The 14,313-nt window shown below is 37.2% G+C and overlaps 2 protein-coding genes and 1 pseudogene across 2 annotated transcripts; all 3 read left to right on the forward strand.

The window, feature by feature from the left end:
* The first annotated feature begins 261 nt into the window (after nt 1–261).
* On the forward strand, nt 262–4,064 carry LOC106295909 (proline-rich receptor-like protein kinase PERK10). The gene is made up of 7 exons (XM_013731921.1): nt 262–1,998; nt 2,157–2,567; nt 2,640–2,726; nt 2,805–2,875; nt 2,975–3,051; nt 3,144–3,291; nt 3,371–4,064. Exons 1-7 carry the CDS (start codon nt 861–863, stop codon nt 3,725–3,727), a joined length of 2,289 nt encoding a protein of 762 aa, XP_013587375.1. The 5' UTR covers nt 262–860; the 3' UTR covers nt 3,728–4,064.
* A 91-nt stretch (nt 4,065–4,155) lies between these two features.
* LOC106295910 lies at nt 4,156–5,956 on the forward strand. The gene is made up of 2 exons (XM_013731922.1): nt 4,156–4,364; nt 5,529–5,956. The coding sequence occupies exons 1-2, from the start codon at nt 4,175–4,177 to the stop codon at nt 5,783–5,785; spliced, it is 447 nt and encodes a 148-aa protein (XP_013587376.1). The 5' UTR covers nt 4,156–4,174; the 3' UTR covers nt 5,786–5,956.
* A 7,473-nt stretch (nt 5,957–13,429) lies between these two features.
* The window catches only part of LOC106292686, a 1,747-nt pseudogene continuing 863 nt past the window's right edge, over nt 13,430–14,313 (forward strand).

The raw sequence follows: 14,313 nt of genomic DNA on the forward strand, positions 1-14,313 counted from the left end.
AATGAAATGAGTGAAGAAATTTTAGGTTTCCATATATAGTAATTAGTTTCCTAACTAAAACAAGATTTCAATATAGTAATTAATTATTTGTTTACAAACCAATTATCAAAAAAAAATATAGTAGTTAATTGCCAATTAGCGATCTTCTTTTTGCAAAAACAAGCAAGAAATAAAATAAAAATAAAGCTAAGATATCATGTTGACCGTTGATTAGACGTTACAATAAAGCATTCTTTTTTGCCTTTATGATGCATACAAATGTATTAATTTAATTTGTCTTAAGTTCCTTCCGATATGAATTTTCTTTTCGTTCTCATGACTTGTTTGATATGATACACAGAAATACAGTTTTGATTCATCCATTCATCTGCCTTTGAATTTTTTTTAGTTACTTATTTTCTTCCACAGAAACAGCCTTGGATATTTGAAGGGCTTCAGGCACCACCAAATCTTGTATGCTGCGCAGACGCAATCTCAACTGGTGAGAAAAAGAAGGAGACAAGTTGGCCATTAGCTAAGAAGGACTAGCATAGAATTTTATTTTTCTGGGTGTTGCAAGGAAAAGCTTTTACAGAGAGATCTGAAGTTTTGTATGCATTAAGTCTATCATCAAGTCAGGTAATCTGAGATTTTGGATTCAGTGATCTGGGTTCTGCTCGGAAGTTCATTTCACGATCTGGGTCTCCTCTTCGTTTAGGAACAGTGTTGGGTAAAGTTTGGTGCTTTATGGTTCCTCTGCTTCTTCGTTTGGAGTAATAGTAAACAGAGTTTGGTAAAGTTTAGTGCTTTACGGTTACCGTCGTCCTCAAGCTCTGGAATTTTCGGTGGAAATTTGTTAAAAATTGGGTCTTTTGATTTAGATGGCTACACCGGTGCAGCCTCCTACGGCGGAGGTTCCACCGTCTCCACCTTTGTCTCCCGGTGGTAATGCTGTTTCTCCTACGAGAGAGCCCATTGATGGCAATTCACCTGAGTCCCCTAACCCTCCATCTCAGTCTACTCCTCCTCCGGCGGCTCCTTTATCATCTCCACCACCAGAACCTTCTTCCTCACCACCTCCACCTACCGGAGCTCCTCCTCCTACTCCCACGTTACCTGCTGACCCACCACCACCACCATCACCTGACACCTCTCCCCCTCCACAGCCTCCCATTTCACCACCACCATCGTTCCCGCCACCGGAAACATCTCCTCCTCCTCCTCCCTCTTCACTTGACCCGCCATTAAACCCACCACCACCACCACCACCACCACCTGAGACCTCTCCCCCTCCACCTCCTCCACTACATGAGCCTGCCGTTTCACCACCACCGGAAGTATCTACTCCTCCACCACCATCATCACCTGAGAGCTCTCCTCCACCACCATCATTACCTGAGAGCTCTCCTCCTCCACCATCATCACCTGATCGGCCTGCCATTTCACCACCATTATTTCCGCCACCGAAAAGCTCTCCTCCACCACCAGCTTCAGACCCACCTGGAAACCCACCTCCGTTAGTCCCACCCTTACATTCATCTCCACCTCCACCATCAGTTCCTCCTCCACGTCCTCCCCCCTCCCCACCAGGCTCACAACGTCCTGCTCTCTCTCCTCCTCCACGGGATCCAGAACATCCTCAGCAACCTCCTCCTCCACCGGAGAAAATCCACCCACCTTCCAAGCCAAGTCCAGCTCCCTTACCTTCTAACTCTTCTTCATCACCAACATTGCCCTCACCACCATTACTTCCATCTCCTCCTCCTTCTCCTCAAAAATCTGTACCAGACTCAGGCAATCCACCTCAAGAAAACAACCTTACTCCTCCTGTCACAAACAATTCCAGCAACTCAGGTTTTAGTACAGTAGCTCTGGTGGGTGTGAGTATTGGTTTAGTCCTTGTGCTGCTTAGTCTTATTGTAGTTATTGTCTGGTGCCTGAAGAGACAGAAAAAGAGGCCTTCTTCCATTGGCGGTGGCTATGTTATGCCTTCTCCTATAGTTTCCTCCCCAAGATCAGGTACAATTTTTACAGCTAACCTCTTTCTCACATTAACTTAGCAACCATGGCTTAAAGAACTCTCCTTAGTATGTATTCATGGTTCTTATCTCAACTTGAAGTTTATGTTTATGGACATTGCTATGCGCACTTGTTTATCACTAGTCTCTGTTGTTCAGATTCAACGCCTTCCAAGACAAACTCATCTGCCCCTTTAGTGGGAAACCGTTCTAGCAACCGGACATTCTTTTCACAACCAGAACCTGGTGGCTTTGGTCACTCGAAGGAACTGTTCTCATACGAAGAACTCGTCAAAGCAACAAATGGATTCTCAGATGAAAATCTACTGGGTGAAGGCGGGTTTGGTTGTGTATATAAAGGGGCTTTACCAGATGGAAGAGTTGTGGCTGTGAAACAGTTGAAAATAGGTGGAGGACAAGGCGACCGAGAGTTCAAAGCTGAGGTTGAAACCATAAGCAGAGTTCATCACAGGCATTTGCTTTCTTTGGTTGGATACTGTATCTCCGAGAACCGGAGATTGCTTATTTATGATTATGTTCCTAACAACAACCTTTACTTCCACCTTCATGGTAAGCTTAAGACATATTTATATAAGACAAACCCACTGGTACTTAAGAACTATGTTTCTTGTGGTCTTTTAGCTGCAGGAACACCGGGTCTGGACTGGGCAACGCGTGTTAAAATCGCTGCTGGTGCGGCTCGTGGACTAGCTTATCTCCATGAAGATTGTAGGTTTCTGTGTCTCTCTGATGTTACTTACTTTTTATGGTTCTTGTCTGAGTGATATTGATGGTAAAATTTGACAGGTCATCCTCGTATCATACACAGGGACATCAAATCATCCAACATTCTTTTAGATAATAACTTTCACCCTCTGGTATAAACATATTCATATTCATCTGCTCTTCTTGATTTGCAAGGCTGCTGAAGATTAAGATCATGAGTTTTAGTAACATTTGATCCCTTGATTCTTTAGGTTTCTGACTTTGGTCTTGCAAAGCTAGCTCTAGACTGTAACACGCATATCACAACTCGTGTTATGGGAACATTCGGGTAGGTGCTGGTTAAGTTCTCATATAATAGCTCTCTGTATGTAAATGTTGCAATCTCTGCATCTAATACAAGTAGTGGTTAATTATTTCCAGCTACATGGCTCCTGAATATGCATCAAGTGGCAAATTAACCGAAAAATCAGATGTCTTCTCCTTTGGTGTTGTTCTACTTGAGTTAGTCACTGGACGTAAGCCTGTTGATACATCGCAACCTTTGGGAGATGAGAGCCTTGTTGAATGGGTATGGAATCAAATAAGCATTTTGAGAATGGAACTCTTTTCTTTAGTTCCAATGTGTTTTTTGTGTTGAATGTTTTCAGGCTCGTCCTTTGCTTAGTCATGCCGTAGAAACCGAAGAGTTTGAAGCTTTGGTAGACCCCAAGCTGGGAAGAAACTACGTTGGCGCTGAAATGTTTAGAATGATTGAAGCAGCTGCAGCTTGTATTCGCCACTCAGCTGCAAAGAGACCTCGAATGAGTCAGATTGTGAGAGCATTCGACAGTCTAGCTGAGGAAGACCTGACCAATGGGATGAGACTAGGCCAAAGCGAGGTCATCGACTCAGCTGAGCAGTCTGCAGAGATCAGATTGTTTAGAAGAATGGCTTTTGGCAGCCAAAACTACAGTACAGATTTTTTCACTCATGATATTTATAATAGCAGAGACGAAAACGTGTAAATATCAGAAACAAAACTCATTGGAGATTTTGATTTTGCCAAGAAACAGAGCCTTTCTTGATTACCACGGAATCACATATCACTAAGAGGAAAGGTTAATGAGTTTAGGACCTCAAATGCAAGTCATCTGGTTCGTCTAGTCCGAATCTAATGGAAGAAGAGATGAGAACAGAACAGCGAGTGGGCGTAAAAGAGGTTTCATCTTCTTACATGAGAAGTCACCTCCTGCATCTATCTTTGCTTTTGTGATGTAACTCATGTCCACTCAATGTTATGCTAATAATGAATCAACAAGCTTCTCTTTATGTCATCACCAAACTTTTCATTGGCGTGTGTAACATATATAAAGATGAGAATAGACCTATTTGCCCTTGTATGCAACCACATTCATGTTTGGGAACAAGGATTTGAATAGCTACAGTTCTTTTGCCGTCCAAGATTACTAAACATGCCGGTAAACATGTCTCAATCCCCACGTGGAATACACACATCAGTCTATATTATCTCTGTAATCCTTGAAGTTTTGTGCATATCAATGGAAGAAGATTGTGGTGCATTTGCAGCAGACTGTGTTGTCCTTTCATGCTGCTGCCAGTGCCTTGTGTTACAAGTAACTGTCTTCGTGTTCTTCAAGGTTCCTCGTAAACTTTTTTTTTTTGCTAAAGAGTAAATATCATTATGAAAATGAACGTTTGAGGTTTACAAAATGTTGACACAAACTGTAAAACTTATATGATTGATTACATGGCAAAAAAGTTTAAAAAACATGTAATCAAAAGACAATCGAACCTGAAGCCGTTCTGCCTTAGAGCGAACAGGACAACAAGGATCGATACAACACTTGAAGAGCAGGGAGAAAGAGCACAAACGAGATAGGCATATGGAGAGACTGGATAACCGGAGATTGAGGGACATGACGCTAACATGAAGTTGTTTCATACGGTTGCCTGAACCAATACTTTCCTCTGAGACACAGAGACAAGCCCGCTCAAGGACCGCCCTCTAAGTCCGGGCTGGGCAAGAACTGATCCTAAATTCCAGCATAGACAGGACAACACGTAACCACAGGTGCTTAATAGCGCTCAACAAACCCAACCAAACTCGTCCTCTAAGTCGGTTAAGGGTAAGGGGCAGCATCACCACCTCCTGGGTCTTACTCCCTCCTCGAGCTGCAAGGTGCAACCCCAATATCTAAGAGACCAAGAGACGCCACTGCCATATTCGTTTAAGCCTACAAATCATACCCATTCTCACAAGCAACGCCAATCAATATCAAAGGGGGAACGAGGAGCTACTAGAGCAACGACTCAATAGCAAGAACGCCTAATCTCGACCCATAAAGAGAAATCTCAGTAAATGAAGTCTGAGGTCCTGGGACCTCTATCTCAGGCGGAGCATATCCGATTTACCTTTGAATCGAAAAAGCAAGAAGCGACGTTTATGAACCTTGCCGTCGAGGTGCTTTGACGTCGGGAGAGGAGGCGCGTTCATCGGCGAAGAGAAGCTTCATACTGTCGGCCCAGTCGCTAGAGAAGCCTAGATACGAAGCATCTCCAACTCGTACACGAACCGCAGACGAGCCACAGACTCGCGAACGACGGCGCCGAAAACATAGACCCATCACCAACAGAACCACGACGGAGAGGAAGTTGGATTTGGCGGGAGTATCATGGGCCCTCTCGCAGCGCCTTGGGGGCACCGGAGAGGCAAGGTGAACGATGGAGACGAGGGCTCGATGAAACTAGGGTTGGGAGAGTTTATTTGGGGGCGCGTGTTCGTACGCGCTTGACTTCAGCTGGTTCCTCGTAAACTTGGCCAGAAGATTAAGAAGTTTGTGAAGAGAAGATGTGGAAACACTTTACATACAACGAGGGAGGAGGCTGTAGTCAAAGAGGAGCTTTGGTGTGGAAATGGGTTTGTCTTTGAAGAAGGCTCATCAAGATCTAATTGCACTGAGGACATTGAGAGAATGTTGCAAGAACGGTCGATGAGCAAAGAGTTCGGTTTTGGAAGCTTCTGGCGCCATGAAGATTCTTCTGAGATTGTAGATGTCAAATAGCCAAAACACAGAAGTAAGTACTCATCTTCTTTGCTTATGGCATTCATGTTGTGGTATTGACCAAGAATCTGGAAAAAGAAATGGATTCAAATATTTTTCTCGAAAAAGACAAGATGAAGTTACAGGTAAACTAAAACAAAGGCTATAATATTGTAATATTGTAAGAATCTTTCTTTGAGGTTGATTGCGTGTGGTTTTTGCTTTAGTTTTTGGTTTTTGTTTTTGCAAAAACCATTTTTCATCTAATCAAGTTTTAGTTTTTAGTTTTTGTTTTTGTAGAAACCATTTGATTTGCCAATCAAGATTTCTAATAAATAGATTCCCTAAAGTTTAAGGAAAATAGTTTTTGAAAAGTTTAACCAATATATGAAGAAAAAACCAAAAACCAACTTTTGTGAGCTTTTATGAGAAAAAACAAATTTTGATTTTTTTGTAGAAACTACAACATTTCATTAATTAATAATTAATAAATAATATTTTCATACAGAAAAATAATCATTCAATTTTTTGTACACTAGCTATAATTTAACAATAATGTGACATAATTTATTTGTGTTTCATATCTGTAAAATAAATTTATATATTTTATAAATATTAATTAATTTTAGAACTTCGTTATTAATTTCTATACATAAAATAATTGAATAATTTTAATAATTATTATCAAATTAAAAATAACTAAAAATTATAAAACATAATATGTTTTATTAGTACAATATATTGTATCAGTCATGAAAAATAAAAATCGCCATTCAACTTTAAGAAAATATAAATAATTTATATGAGAAAATTTATAATTATTTTCAAAATTTTAAGTATTTTTATTTTTGTATAATTTATAATTTTTATATAAGAAAAACTTTTGCTATTTAAGTTTTAAAAATTAAAAATAATTTATATAAGAAAATTTTCTAAGTAGTTTCAAACTTTTAAATATTTTTATTTTTGTGCAATATATATACATATATTATGATAAAATTTTATTATAATGTATTTTTTATAAAAGTATAATTATTACAATATGTTATTGTATTTTATTTTAAAATAATAATTACAATATTTATATAATTTTAATTGTAAATCTAAATATTTATTGCTATTTTGTTGTATTATTTTAAAGTAATGCATTAATTAATTTTTGAAAAATAAAAAATACAGTAAAACCAAAAACCAAAACCAAAATCAAAATATAAAAACCAAAAACCAAAAACTAAAAGCCGAAAACCAAAAACCAAAATCTAAAAACCAAAAACTAAAATCTAAAAACCAAAAACTAAAACTAAAAACTACTGAAACAATCTTTTGACTTCCAGTGTTTTCCAACATAATCTTTTGTTGTTATTACCGCAAGAATCAGAACTTACACCTTTATGCTATACAAACAAGTTAAAAAAGACCATGTTCTCTATTGTAATGATCTACCACTCCTCGAGTCTGCAGTTTATCTGTGGTCTTTTTTTTTTGTTAACAGTGAAAATTCCGACGCTTAAATCTATAATTTTTCCTATGCTTGGAGTTTGTCTTTAGAAATTTCAATTTTAGAAAAATGTTCAAATGAAAGGTCTACAAATGAACCAACTCACTTATAGTATAATTAGGCTACCAACATTTTGATTATTTGGTCCTATTTACAACCTGCAAAGTAGCTAAAACCCAAGAAAATCATGACATTTGTCAAGGTTCTGGCTGAGGAGATGTCATGACCGATCTCTTAATGGTCGGTAAGATGTCTTTATGTTCAATCTTCTCGCCATCTTGAGGGGGAATATTAACGTATATGATATTCGGTTCAGTGTAAAATGGTTATTGAGTCTGTAAACCGGATGTAATTGGAGTCTAGTTACTATATAAGGTGACCTGTAACAGAAAGATCAATAACAGAAAAACACTTTATCATTTTCAGCTCATCTTCATCGTAGATATTGAGCTTTCCTATTAGATTCTAAAGATGGTAACTTTTTAAAGTTCATTTGCTAAAAAGTTCGGAGTTTACTTTGCAGTCGGATATTGCTATTTCTTCTCTCCTCACATCCGCAGAAGTATTGTTTACGGTGATCAACCAAGAAACATGTCATTCCTTATTATTCGTTCTATTCATGTTTAGATTCTACTAGTAGATGCTTTTTTTATTTTAAGTGGGTTTATGGTTTCGGCTTGACTTGTATCTACCTAAGAACTCCAACGGTCCAAAACCAGTGGTGGCGTTTGTGACTGGTGGAGCCTGGATTATTGGGTGAGTTTGATACCCAATTTTCATCCTATCACGTTTAAGAAGAAGAAGAACTGCAATTGTCTTTCAGAATGTCTTGTGTTTGTGAGCTAAAATGGTTCTGAGGAACCGGAGGAGGCGAAGGCATAGGGTTGATGTGTTTAATGAAGTAGAAAAAATCTGTGAGGATCAGAGGCTGAAACTCACGGGAGACGCAGATATAGCACTTTGGAAACAGAGTGAAGGAAAGTATAAGGCTGTTTTCAATACAAAGCAAACATGGGAACTCATTCGAAAAGAGGATCCTCCGGTTCACTGGTGGAAGAGCATATGGTTTAGACATCATATTCCAAAATATGCTCTCCTTCATTGGCTAGCAATTCTGATGTGCCCTTGGGTAGCGCACCGGACAAAACAGACATGCATGACTTGATCATGGAAAGCAATAAAGATATATGTTCATTGTTTGACTCATATCTTCCAAACCACGAGGCTTCTGAATTACGGAGCTCCTGAAGAAAAATCAGATCAAATGGAGTGTGTCATATCTTCAGGCTTAGAAGTTGGTAGTATCAAGAGAATTTCCGCACCTCTTGTGTCACCATTCAATCCACATCCCTTGATCGTTTGTGCTTTCTAGCTCATTCGGTGCAAGGCTTATCCAATCCACCAACCTTAGAGTGATCATTCAATTTAGGGCGTATCATGTGGTATCAGAGCCACTATGATGTTTGGAGTTCTTCACAGCCAGCCATTTGTAACTCTTCATCTTTTAAGAGATCATATGTGTCTTTTGGACTACTGAAGAGAAACCATGAAGAGAAGCCAACCATTCTTAACTCTTCATCTTCTAAGAGATCACATGTGTTTGGGCTACTGATCAACCATGAAGAGGAGAAATCCAGCCTTGGAGTGGATAATACGAATTTCACAAATCAGTTCTCTTATCTTTATATCTTGTGTTCAACCTTTGTTGCTTGGAGATTCCATTGGGTTACGGTTACTTGATTTGTTCTCTTAGAACTTTGAGAGGAAACTCTTGTGTGACCACTAAAACCCGAGAGAAACACGTGTGTAGGTGAGGATAAACACTTGAGAGTGTAAAGATTATTTTTATCTGTTAACCTTTTGTGTTAAGAATTTTTAGGTTAAGATGTTTGAAGCTGACTAAAGAAGGCTTTTCAGTCAGTTTGAAGTCCAGAAGTTTTGTGAAAACCTTGTGGAGGGTGTGGTGAAAGCCTTCAAGGACGTCAGTAAGATCCAAAAGAAGAGCACAACCACATGTGCACCTGTAGCTAAGCCATCCTTATTCATCAATGAAAAATCCAAAGGTAAATCTGAAAACAACCTTGAAGATCTAAAAGATTTTTCAGATTCTTTACCAATTTTTGATGAGTATGATGAAGAGCTGATTGAAAGTTTGATGGTTTGTGAGGATAATTGTGATCTTCCTTTTCCAGAACCAATTTTATGTCATTTTATGTTTGATAAAGAACAGGCTATTGCAGAACTAACCTTTTTGCAACTGGAGCATCCGAGTAGTCTTGTTCTATTTTCACAGGATTTTGAGGAAAAGCCATTCGACTACCCACATCAAGGACCGCTTCTTGATACTAGGAGACCTTTGGACGATGGCCTAGGTCTCATCTTTGATGAGGAAGAAGAACTTGGTCCTACCTTTGATGAGAAAGCACCAAGCATGACATCCATCAACATGGAGAATCATCTTTGTTTTGATCCAGGCACAACTCCTACGCCTTTGACCACATACATTCAGGAGCACTGTGAGAAACTTGATTTGATTAATTTTCTGTCTGAAATGTGTGTTAAGATCAGTTCTCAAGATGTGAAACATTTTGGTTTTGACAAGGTTAAAGAATTTCATGTTTCAGATTATGTTTTCGAAAACATGTTTAATTCTTTTAAAGTGTTTGAACCTGATGAACTTCTTGATCAAAAACGTTTTCAACATGACAATGGCATCAATTCTGGATTTGTTTTGAGTTTTGATCAGTTCTTGAAACATAGCAAAGGTTTTGATTATTTTGAAGAGTCTTTTGAGCTTGATTTGCAACAACCTGATTTTTGTGCTAGAAATTCGTTTGATTCATTTGTCTTCAAAGAAAATAGCTTTAATCTAAGTTGTTATAGATATGCATTGATCACTGGTAACTTTTTTGCATCCACTTGTGCCTTGGACGAATTTATGGTTAAGACTTTGCTGTAACAAAAATCACTTAGAGCTAAAACCGACTTTTGTTGTGATTTTGTTTTGAAATCTGATCTTGAACTTTTGTATTCTAATTCTGATCATGTTAGGCCCGTTTCGAAAATGTCCTATGATATTTCATGCCTTGAAAGCATTCTGATTTACAACACCTTCTTTGATAAAAGTGTTGATCCTTGGATAAGTAATTCTCGGTTTGAAATTGATTTTTTGTGTTCTAAATCTGAGAAACTTGCGCATGTTTTGAATTTGTTCTTTAGTAACTGTGCTGTCACGTGCTCTGACATCATTCTGGTGTACAACACTTACTTGGATAGGCTTCATGATGATCTGAAACGTGTGCTACATGTTCTAGGGAAAGAAACTTTGGTTTCTGATCTGAACAAGTACTTGTCTTGCACATATGATCCTGGTATTTTAATGTTTGTTTTGAGTGTCCAGGATAAACAGGATTAGTCTCCAAGAGGTGTCAGGAACAGAAGCAGAGATCGTGTTTCTAAGTTTGAGATTTAGAGATGGAAGTACTTGAGGAAAACAACTTCAAAACTCCAAAGAAGTTTCTTTCCAAAATTTTTCTTCACTATATTTTACATGTTCTTTAGATTCTTTTTTCCTGATTCATTTCTTTTTGATACAGGTAAAATGGATTTGAGGTCAAATCCTTTTCAAGAGGGAGGGAATGATGTGCCCTTGGGTAGCGCACCGGACAAAACAGACATGCATGGCTTGATCATAGGAAGCAATAAAGATATATGTTCATTGTTTGACTCATATCTTCCAAACCACGAGGCTTCTACGCATGAAATCACTTGGAGAATGTTCTCAACTCAATTATGGAGCTCCTCGAAGAAGAATCAGATCAAACGGAGTGTATCATATCTTCGGGCTTAGAAGTTGGTAGTATCAAGAGACTTTCCGCACCTCTTGTGTCACCATTCAATCCACATCCCTTGATCGTTTGTGCTTTCTAGCTCATTCGGTGCAAGGTTTATCCAATCCACCAACCTTAGAGTGATCCTTTAATTTAGGGCGTATCAAATTCAAAATAGATTGGAAACAGGAGATCGCATGCTGGCTTGGAATGTAGGAGCTAATCCATCACGTGTTCTATGTAGGAGCTAATCCATCACGTGTTCTTTGTCAGAATGTGATGGAATCACGAGATCATCTCTTCTTTGAGTGTAGCTACTCGGCTGGAGTCTGGTCGAAACTGATGCAAGATCTGCTGCAGAACTCGTTCACAACTTTGTGGTCGGAGCTGATGGTGTTGATTATAGATACTAATGGAGATTTGCTGGAAAGGTTCCTCACTCGATACACACTGCAAGTAACTGTTTCATTCCTATGGCAGGAGAGAAATGAAAGAAGACATGGTGGTACACCCATATTGGTTGGTCCCCAGGTGAAGTTAATTGATAGACGAATCAGAAACATATGTCTCTCATTGCGACAAATAGGAGACTTGAAGTATACGGGAGCGTTAACTTTGTGGTTTGCCACAAGATAGCAGATTTGGGTTGTAACTAAGTTCTAGCTTTCTCAAAAAAACAGATGCAATTGTTGTAAACAAAGTAAGTTTTTTTTGAATAAATTTAACAAATATTAAAAAAAAGGTTCAAAAATCATTTCCAAATGCATATAAAATCTAAAACAGATTTAACCTTGTGAGCTGAAATGGTTCAAAAATCATTTCCAAATGCATGTAAAATTCTACACTATTTTATGCCAAGAATCGTTTCCAAATCGATTTACACTATTTTACCAAAAATCGTTTTCAAATGCATGTAAAATTCTTTTTGGCACAAATCTATAGGGGTCAGGTGACCCCCTTCTCCTACAGCTGCCTCCGCCTCTGATTAAATAGATGAATTTTTCAATATAGAATTTATTCCATTTACTACAAACTGTTTCACAATTTTTATTTTGTTTTGTAATATAGAAAATGTTCGATTTTGTTTAATAAAATTAGAATAGTACTAAGCTTACATTTTGATATACGGAGTAAAAGGGAGTGCCACTGGTTCAAGTTGCTATTTGATTTATAGATCTCACACAAAATTGCGCATCTTCTAAATATTAAACCCAATCTCAACCACTAAATACTAAATTTAAAATCCTAATCATTAAACACAAATCCAGTTATAAACCAAAAAACATATTTATAATATTTTAAATAAACTAACATTTGAAAATAGCATATAATATTTTGTAATATTGGGTCCGATTGGTAATGGCTGTAACTTTAAAAAATTTGCTGTAGAAAAAAATCTGTAGACTTTTTGCTGTGGCTTTAGATTTTATTGCTGTAGAATTTTATGAAAAGCACTGAAAAATTGCTTTGGATATTTGGTTCTGCAGAGCACTTGTACAGCTGTAGGTTAATTCATGAGCTGTGGTTTCAAAAAAAAATTTAAAGTTTGATTGCTCTGAATTTGGTGTTGTGAAAATAAATAGGGCTGTTGACAGCACCTACAGCAACTACCAATCACCCCATTAAATTATAACATATAAAACTGAAATAGAAAAGGCTTGTAAATTTAAAAGTGTCAAAATTGAATTTGTCATATAGCTAAATTACTAATAAAGAGAATATCATGACATTACTATTTTCATTAGTTGTAATAATGAAATTTTAAATATAAACTATATTCATTATAAATAGAATAAGAGAAATTGGCTGAAGTCTACACTTGTATGGATGTGGTTAACGTAATAATAAAATAGAGTTTGTAAACCTATGTTTACGAATCTAGATTTATAATTTAGATTTCGTGTGGGATTTAGGATTTAAAAAAAAATTAAACGAAATTTAAAATAATTTTTTTAAAAATAGTTTCATTTTTTTGGATTTTGAAAAACAAAAAAAAAAACCGGAAACAAATTCGAATAAAATAAAAATTGAATTTAAAAACTTATTATCCAATATAATAATAATAAAAAGTTTGATTGGAAAATAAAACGGACTTTATAAAAACAAGAGCTAAAATTTAAATATTGATTGGATATAAAAAATATTTTTTGAAAAAAAGAAAAAGATAATTTGTTAAGTGTAATAACAATTTTTTTTTTTGTCAAAAGTGTAATAACAATTTTAACTAGCAAGTCCAGTCTTTGCAAATAATAGAAAAGGTAGATAATGTTAGGGGAAAAAAAGGATCGGGCCCAATTGAAACCCAGAGATGGAGTATATCTATCATCTAGTATTCGTATATAGGGACAACCCTAAGTCGAAAAAGAGAAAAGAAACATAAAGAAAAGAAAAGCAAAAAAAAAAAAGCATCAGCGGCTCGACGATGGTTGCGTTCTTGTCTGGGTATTCAAGGAAGGAGGTTGATCGCCGTAGGAGGAGCTATATGAAAGAAGTGAATAAATCCGAGGTAATATTCTTTAATTGGTTTAGTCAAAAAGAAAAATATATTCTTTCATTGTCTTTATGCTTCTAGGGGTTGGTTACATGACTAATTAATGCGTGGTTCGTCGTCGTCATAGGGGTTCGATGTCAGTGGTCTTCCAGTACCAGACTTTGCTCCTGGACTAATTGAATTCATCTGTAATGATACTTGTTCCCCCTTGCTCCTCCTTTATGCTAAGTTGGGCCTTCATCGTTACAATTTGGTCCAGGTATTATAACCACCCCCTGATTTCTTTATATATATATATATATATGCTATTAGCCCAATCGATTTCTTTGTTTCTTGATCAATTAGGGGAAAAACTTACAGCTCAGTAGCGTTAAGAAATACAACCAGTCCATGGGTTCTGCTGCTTCCTCTTACTACATTAGCTATTGATCCAGCTACCCAGTTGCTTCAAACTTTTCAGACTAGAGTTAATGAACTACGCTATGGCGAATTGGTTTTGGATTGCTGTATTGCTAGACCTCTAGGTAATTTCTTTTTTTTTTTTGGTATATAACAAGTCTGTCACATTGCTGATTTTGATCTTTTATAGGCGAAACCCACATATGTGGAATCAAGAAAAGCAGTGATCACAAACCTATGGAAGACTTGTTCCATACCTTTCCTGAGTGGCCGCCCAAGAATCCTTTTAAGAAATCAAACCGATGTTACGTTGTGAGACTAAGACCCCCCC

Source organism: Brassica oleracea, chromosome C5 (genome assembly GCF_000695525.1).
Source record: "Brassica oleracea var. oleracea cultivar TO1000 chromosome C5, BOL, whole genome shotgun sequence".
Taxonomy (NCBI): Eukaryota; Viridiplantae; Streptophyta; class Magnoliopsida; order Brassicales; family Brassicaceae; genus Brassica; species Brassica oleracea.